The 10,000-nt window shown below is 29.7% G+C and overlaps 1 protein-coding gene across 1 annotated transcript in view; it reads left to right on the forward strand.

Annotated features, from left to right (window-relative positions):
* The window catches only part of LOC137650510 (uncharacterized), a 76,231-nt gene that overhangs the window by 57,267 nt on the left and 8,964 nt on the right, over nt 1-10,000 (forward strand). The window contains exon 4 of the mRNA XM_068383732.1: nt 7,431-7,532. Coding sequence (XP_068239833.1) covers nt 7,431-7,532 — 102 coding nt within the window. The remainder of the gene's footprint in view (nt 1-7,430; nt 7,533-10,000) is intronic.

Genomic DNA, 10,000 nt, shown 5'->3' on the forward strand with positions numbered 1-10,000 from the left:
ACAACCCTAGTTGGAAAAGCAAGATAGTATAAGCTCAAGGGCCCCAATAGGAAAAAATAGCCCAGTGAGGAAAGGAAATAAGGTAATAAATAAACGGTATAAGTAGTGAACAATTAAAATAAAATATTTAAAAACACTAACAACATTAAAGCAGATATTTTATGTATAAACTATAAAAAGACTTAGGTCAGCCTGGTCAACATAAAAACATTTGCTGCGAGTCTGAACTTATGAAGTTCTACTGATTCAACTACCCGATTAGGAAGATCATTCCACAACTTGGTAACAGCAGGAATAAAACTTCTAAATTACTGTGCAGTATGACCGACTCTTAAAATTAAGGACTCGTGATTGGGACAGCTGAGTCATTCGTGTTGTCTTACATTAGGTGGTAACCATGGTGCCCGTGGCCTTATAGCCAATGTTCTTAAACCATGGGTCATTACATTATCTGTTTTAACCACTTATATCGCCAGTTTTCATTAATCTTCAACTCTTTGGAAGTGTATCATAAACCAAGGGATACAATAAATGTTTTGGATATTTCGTTTTACTTATACTAGCCACTCTATTGTGTTTTTGTTTCCATCAATATTAATTATTTAGTTTTGTGGAAGTTGTTCACATTATTTGAGTGTTTTTTACATGTATGAACATGGTAATTTGGAATTATATTAATCACAATTCCTCCACACACACACACATATTATATATATATATATATATATATATATATATATATATATATATATATATATATATATATATATATATATCAGAGTTAAGTTTGTATAAAGTTATTTATTTATTCATATATATATATATATATATATATATATATATATATATATATATATATATACGTATATATATATATATATATATATATATATATATATATATATATATATATGTATATATATATATATGAATAAATAAATAACTTTATACAAACATAACTCTGATATGTATATATATATATATATATATATATATATATATATATATATATATATATATATATATGTATATATATATATATATATATATATATATATATATATATATATATATATATATATATATATATATACATATGTATATTGTACATCTCGACATATTTGTATTACAGCACATGCTGAGTTGAGATCTACACATGTATATAACCACAGACACACAAATAGAAACGTACACGAACATCCGAAAGGAAATTGCAGGCAAAAGGGATTTTCCTTTGGGCCATAATCATCCTTTCCTCTCTGTCAAATGAGGCAAGCAACGTCTCCGCACCTCATTCGGTCTGCCAAGGGGAACTCCACATTACCTTCTCTCTTTTCAGTCGTAACATAAAAAAAAGGTTCATTCGGGCAGCTAGCTGCCGGTGTTATGGCGTTTCCGTCATTCTGGTTCGACTGCTGCCGCCGCTGCTGATACTGTTGCTTCTACGGGGATCACCAGAGAAGAGGAAAATATAGGAATGAAAGGATTGGATGCATGAATATAGGTTGCTACATGGATATGGCGAGCAGGAATGTTCATAGAGAACGTACTGTAGGCCTAAGTTGGCTGAAAATATCGGCTGGAATTCCATGGATTATACTCATAATAAAATTAATATTATAAACGTAAGGTAGGCCTAGAGTGGCTGAAAATATCGGCTGGTTTTCTATGCATTATACTCATAACAAAATGAATATTATCAACGAAACAACTTGGATACTACGGAAGAGTAGAAGAGAAACGAGCACAGGAAAACTAGGTTGAGATGGGGACCCGTTGCAAAGGCTTATTCTTCGTATGACTACTCAAGCCTCGCGTTCAGCATGGCGGTTAAGAGCCTCAGCGTCGAGTGAAGATGGGTTATTTTACTGGGTCGTATTTGTATGCTGTCGTGGATGGCCCATGAAATCGCGCAGTTATCAAATCCTGATTTCGCGGTCGAAGGTTCTTCGAGAAACTCTCCTGACTCACGTTAGAGATGCCTGACGTCATTCCTTTGTTCTAGGAGAAGAAGATCAGTAACGATTTTTATGGACGGATTTTCAACTCAATTTGCTTGAGAGAAAAAAAGATTGAGATTAATCTATGGCTACATTCTAATGACAATATTCAACTAACTTTTTTATCAGCAAACTTGAGAATTTCATTGCATAACATCTTCACTCGTTATTATATACAGTGTAGTGTGTTCAAAGTATTTAACCCAATGTCGTTGAGAAGGCCTATCAATGTCACACACATACATACATACATACATATATATATATATATATATATATATATATATATATATATATATATATATATATATATATATATATATATGAGCGGGTATACCTTGACATGGTGAAAGGGTTTGTGTACCGCCATGATCAGCAAATAAGTACTAGCCAGGACCACCCACACTAGAATGGCTTGCTGTGAGCGGTCAGAAGAAAGTCTCCCATCATCACCTATCTGTAGTGAATTGCGTGATGATGAAAATGGCCCAACTCCAGTCATGACTAGGGACATGCTTGAGGCCTTTGTCCTGCAGTGGACTAGAAACAGCTGCATTTGCTGTTGTTATATACATAAGGTTACTTCAATACCAATTGTGGAATGATCTTCCTAATCGGGTAGTTGAAACAGTAGAACTTCAAAAGTTTAAAGTTGGAGCAAATGTTTTTATGTTGACCAGGCTGACATGAGTCTTTTTATAGTTTATATATGACATCTGTCTTGACGTTGTTACTGTTTTTAGAATGATTTATTGTTAATTAGTTCTCATCATTTATTTATTTCCCAATTTCCTTTCCTTACAGGGCTATTTTTTCCTATTGGAGCCCTTGGGCTTAGAGCATCTTGCTTTTGCAACTGGGATTGTAGCTTGACTAGGAATAATAATAATAATTTGTTTATGAGAGTCAATTAACGAACTGTAGCAAATACAGAGAGAGAGAGAGAGAGAGAGAGAGAGAGAGAGAGAGAGAGAGAGAGAGAGAGAGAGAGAGAGAGAGAGAGAGCCGAACTCTAGAATAATACAAGTCACGATAATTAACAGGTCTCTGAGAGCCGTTAAAATTCAATTAAAACTTCGTCACGCCGAATACTACGGAGAGAAGAATTCCGAGAGGATGCACACGCACTTTTGCAACACAAGAGACAGAGGCAGAATGGCAAGACGACGAGACACAGACACGGACCAGAATTCTAACAATAAGGATATTCCAAAGTAAAGATGGCGAAGAAGAAGGATTTCTTTCGGGAACTATTCTGTGTGGCATCGGATGAAGTTAGTTAGGGTACGATGGTAGAATGTGGGACATACTGTGTGTATATATATATATATATATATATATATATATATATATATATATATATATATATATATATATATATATATATATATATTATATATACATATATATGTATATATATACATATATATACATATATATATATATATATATATATATATATATATATACAAATAAAGATATGTATGTGTCATTATGTATATATATATATATATATATATATATATATATATATATATATATACATATATATATATATATATATATATATATATATATATATATATATATATATATATATATATATATCTGTAAATAACCAGCTAATGGAAAAAATCAACAAAATATGACAAACCACTATGTATGAATTTTATGGATTATGGGAAAGCTTTTGATTCTATCAAAACTTCAGCCCTAATGAAAGCTCTTCAAAAATAAGGAATAGCTGAATCTCATGTTATATCACTTGAAGATATCTATGCGGGTAGTACAGAGACCCTAAAACTTCATATTGTGAGAAAATTTCAATTGAGAAAGGACTTAGACGGTGAGACCGAAATTTAAAAAAGGATAAGCACGAGATGAAAAGCTTTTGGTAAAAATAAATGAGATTATGAAAAGTAAAATGCCACTTCCTCTAGAAAGAAAAGTATTTAATGAGATAGTCCTACCAGTACTACATTATGCACCACAATCTTGGATCTTTACTAAAACCTTACAACATAAGCTAGTTACAACAAGAAAAAGAAATGGACATAGGCAAGATATGCAATGAGAAGGGCAGATAATAGATGGACATTACGAATAACAGAAAGTCCCTAGATATTGCGAAAGAACCACGAAGACGATGTATTGACGAACTATGAAAGTTTGCGGGAGTGAACTCCCATAGAGAGACAATAAACAGACGCAAGTGGAAGGGCATGTCCGAGGCCTTTGTCCTGCAGTGGACTAGCAATGGCCGACTGTATATAGATATATATATATATATATATATATATATATATATATATATATATATATATTTATATATACACGTGTATATATATATATGTGTATACATATATATATATATATATATATATATATATATATATATATATATATATATATATATATATATATATATATATATATATATATATATGTATATGTGTATATATATATATATATATATATATATATATATATATATATATATATATATATATACACGTGTATATATATACATATATATATATATATATATATATATATATATATATATATATATATATATATATATATAAATATATGTATATATATGTATAGTATTATTACTATTATCATTTCTTGCTAAGCTACAATCCCAGCTAGAAAAGCAGGATGCTATAAACCAAAGAGCTCCAACAGGGGCTGGGGAATAGTGAAGAAAGGAAGTAAGGAAAGTAAATAATCTAAAAAAGAGGTAATGAACAATTCAAATAGAATATTTCGATGACAGTAACACTAAAACAAGTCTTGCATATATTAACTATAAAGCCTAAAAAAAGAGGAAGAGAAATAAGACAGTGGAATGCAATATATGTAAATGTGTATACATATATATATATATATATATATATATATATATATATATATATATATATATATATATATATATATATATATATATGTGTGTGTGTGTGTGTATACATATATATATATATATATATATATATGTATACATATATATACATATATATGTATATACATAGATATGTAAATATACATATATATATATTATATATATGTATGTATACATATATATACATATATATATATATATATATGTATATACATAGATATGTAAATATATATAGATATATATATATATATGTATATATAGATATGTATATATATATATATATATATATATATATATATATACACATATATATATATATCTATATCTATCTATCTATCTATCTATATATATATATATATATATATATATATATATATATATATATATATATATATATATATATATATATATATATATATATATATATATATATATATATATGTATATACTGTATATCATGTCTGTGCATTGCGTATACTGGTACCTATGACATATGTATATTGAAGTTTCAAACAACTTGTTTATTTACTTCTTGCTACCTGAAGAACAATCAAGTCTTGCCTTATTTACTGCTAACATGTAAGCGATTTATCTGAAAATACTTTTTTTATCGGTAACATCATATCCGGTCAAAACAAAAATGGTTTTTTCAATATATAAATTCTAATAAAAAACTAAATCCAGATGAAAACTATCCACGAAAATTATATACAAACTGTAGATTAATTTCCAATCAAATAATAATAAAGACCTCTTCAGTATTCTCTAAAGATCCTAATGATGTCTTAACTCCTGCCTGGTGATCTACTGGACAGGGGTTCGAGTCGCGCTCTAGCTTGATAGATTTTTGTAATGTCTATAACCTCACCATCCTTTATTATTTTTATTATTATTAATAATATTATTATTATTATCATTATTATTATTATTATTAGCCAAGCTACAACCATAGTTGGAAAAGCAAGATGCTATGAGCCTTAGGGCTCCAACAGGGAAAGATAACCTAGTGAGGAAAGGAGAAAAGGAAATAAACGATATACGTAGTTATGAAAAATTAAAATAAAATATCATAAATATCTTAAAAAAACATTAACAACATTAAAACAGATAATTCATATATAGACTATAAAATGACTTATGTCAGCCTGGTCAACATGAAAACATTTACTGCAACTTTGAACTTTTGAAGTTCTACTGATACAACTACTCGATTAGGAAGATCATTCCACAACTTGGTCACAGCTGGAATAAAACTAATGATGAGGAGTTTGAGGGAGCCTGTAGATTTACCTGCTTAGTCATCAGCAGCCATTGCGTCTTCCCCTTTGGTCTTATCATGGGTGGAGAGGGGACTTGGGCGCTGATCATATGTATATATGTCCAGTCAGTCTAGGGCAGTGGTTCCCAAACTATCTTAGCTGACGCCCCCTTTTTGCTTCCAGTAGACCCGTACGCCCCCACTCCTCTCTTTTTTTTATATGAAATGATTCTTACACTTATTTCTTAGCATTATACAGGAAAACAGATTTCTGTTTGTATTACATTTTAATAATGAAAGCCACTCAAACAAATAATGGTACATTCCAGTAACTAGAAACGAAACATTTGGTTCAAAGTGAGCGAAAAAAAGTTTGAACATTAGCAAATTGGCAAAATTGAGTTGCTATTTAAAGAATAGATAATTTGAAAACATGGCATATAATATTTGGAAATACTTATGAGACTATGGCACAATTTCTGGTCAAATTTAGTGAGATGGATGCAGCTGTTCTTTTAATGATTGTATTGTTCTATTAAACAAGTAACTTCGAGCAAGATGATTTCACGTCCCCCTTGTATCATCCTCACGCCCCCCCCCCCCCCCTAGTGGGGCGCGCCCCCCAGTTTAGGAACCACTGGTCTAGGACATTGTCACTGTCCTTGTCTCTGCCATTCATAAGCGACCTTTAACATGACAAAGAAATTTCCAGATAACTAAATTATTCTTTTGTTTAACACTATAAGCTTGAGGTTACACTCTGTCACGGTATTCTATCTTATTTCTCTTTATCTCGGGTGTTTTTATATTTTATTTGTTATAGTTTATGCATGAAATAATGATTTCAATATTGTTACTGTTCGTAAAATATTTAAATTAATTGTTCATCAATTCTCTTGTAGTTTATTTTTCTTATTTGCTTTCCTGACTGGATTATTTTTCCCTGTTCGAGCCCTTGGGCTTATACCATCCTGCTTTTCCAATTAAGGTTGTAGCTTAGCTAATAAAAATAATGCCACTAATAATAGTAATAATAATAAATAATAATAATACATCCTTGCCCTTGCAGGTCTCGTGGTTAACATTTGATAATAATAATAATAATAATAATAATAATAATAATAATAATAATAATAATAATAATAATAATAATAATAATAATACATCCTTGTCCTTGCAGGTCTCATGGTTAACATTTGATGATAATAATAATAATAATAATAATAATAATAATAATAATAATAATAAGACACTCTTGCCCTTGCAGGTCTCATGGCTGCGACCGGACATGGGGGACATCCTCACGGTGGGTCCGTCAGTCTTCTCGCGAAGCGGACGTTACGAACTCCGAAAAGATCCCGACGAAGGGGTGAGTTAGTGTTCCAATTTATTGATCTCTAAATCTTCTATTCATTGTGCAAATTTACTATATGCATGTGGCTTTATGTGGTAATAAAAGAAGGATTAGCTTGGGAGGGAGAGCATTTGGTAAACAAAATGAGATTATGAAAAGTAAAATGCCACTTTCTCAAAAAAAAAAAAAAAAAAAAAAAAAAAATATTTAATGAGATGGTCCTTAACAACCTAAGATTTGCAGATGACTTAGCTCTATTTAGTGAATCATGGAAGGAATTGCAAAAGATGTCAAGATTTGATTAGAGAATAGAGAAAGCAGAAATGTAGGACTGAAAATAAATATGAACAAAACTAAGATAATGTTCAATGAAAATACCTCAAGACATCTAATAAATGTTATTGACAAACCTCAAGAGCTTATTAATGAATAAACGTACTTAGGACAGACAGTAAGTGTTTCCCCACGACATGAGACCGAAATTATAAGAGATATAAGCATGGTATAGAGAGCTTTGGTAAAGAAAATGAGAATATGAAAGTAAAATGCCATTTTCTCTAAAAAGACAAGTCTTTAATGAGATGGTCCTATTAATATCAACTTATGCATCCAAAACTTGGAGCCTTACTAAAGCCTTATAACATGAGCTAGCTACAACTCAAAGAGCTATGGAAAGAATAATTATGGGAATAACACTTGGGGACAGAAAAAGAGCAGCATGGATACGAGGGCAAACGAAAGTAGAGGATATTCGTACAACTTGTAAGAAGATATGGACATGGGCAGAACTTACAATAAGAATAACATATAATTGATGGACATTGAGAATAACAGAATGGGTCCCTAGAAATTGTAAATGAAGCAGAGGAAGGAAGAGAAGACGTTAGATTTGCGAACTAAGAAAGTTTGAGAGTGTGGATTGGCATAGGAAGACCATATACTAGTTATTTACCACAATTATTGTTTTACTTATAATATATGTTTGAATTTCCCTTTAATATTCTATTTTCATTTGCGAACTTTTAAGTACTTAGGAACTATGATCCCTAATACAGGGTCTTTAGAATAACAGTTTAGAGAAAAAATAAAAAAAAAATAAAAAAAATCACACAATGGCTAGGTTAAGTCAAATTTGGAAATCATTCGCTTGAAATCACATATAAAAATCAGACTATATATCAGTTTAGTGAGGTCGATATTACTGTATGGACATGAGTCATGGTATGACAATGAAACAATCTCCAATAGATTTAGTAGATTTGAGAACAAAGTCCCCAGAAGGATATTGGGATTTAAATGACAGGACAGGATTAGAAATGAAACTATAAGAGAGATTACTCGAGTTCCATATGTGGATGAGATCATGATGAGGGGTAGATGGAGATTGTTTGGGCACGCTCTTCGCACTCTCCAAGAGAGAGATTAGTTCACCAAACGTTCACCTGGGTTCCACAAGGCACTAGAAGAGTTGGAAGACCCAGGCCTACATGGCTAAGTACTCTGAGGCGCAAAGTATGAGATGATGAATGGGGAAGTATTGAATCAAAAGCTCAAGATAGAAACGACTGGCGAAATCTAACCGAGGCCCTTTGCGTCAATAGGCATGGGAGGAGATGGTGATATTGATGCTGAACTTTTAGCTTTTTCAATTTTCTATTTATTTAGATTTTCATCGATTTAGATTTTTTATTCCCAAATGAAAGTTTATCTTACGTATTTTTCATACTGCCGAAGATATACTGCGTATGTATATAATATAAAATAAAATGAATCAATCCTAATGAATCCTTTAATCTAGAAGTTTAATCACCTTATGAGCTTGATTGAAAATGAATCGCATTTGCAACCCAGTTTTCTAAACGACCTATGTCACTCATAGTAAGGCCTGTTTTTTTTTTTTTTTTTTTTTTTTTTTTTTTTTTTTTTTTTTGCTAATTCTAATTGTTGAGAAATAGTTTAATGTATTCTTTGCATTCTATTGCAGTTTCCGATTTTATTTCTATTTTATATTTTTATTTTTATCTTATTTTATATTTCTATTTTCATCTTATTTTATATTTTTATATTTAACTTATTTTATATTTTCATTTTTATCTAAATTTATGTTTTCATTTTATTTATTTTCTTTCCATTCACCATTTCTTGACATGGTATAAACACAGTTAATTGTGAATAAAGAATTGTCTTAGATTTATGGATAATATGATTACGATTATGAAATTGGCCATTAATACCTTTTAAGTATTTAGAATATTATATTATATTATATCATATATATATACATATATATATATATATATATATATATATATATATATATATATATATATATATATATATATATATATATATTCATATATATAAATATATATATATATATATATATATATATATATATATATATATATATATATATATATATATATATATATATATATATATGTATATATATACATATTAGAATAAAAGCGAGGCTATAACCC

This window comes from Palaemon carinicauda, chromosome 12, assembly GCF_036898095.1.
Source record: "Palaemon carinicauda isolate YSFRI2023 chromosome 12, ASM3689809v2, whole genome shotgun sequence".
In the NCBI taxonomy this organism is placed as follows: domain Eukaryota; kingdom Metazoa; phylum Arthropoda; class Malacostraca; order Decapoda; family Palaemonidae; genus Palaemon; species Palaemon carinicauda.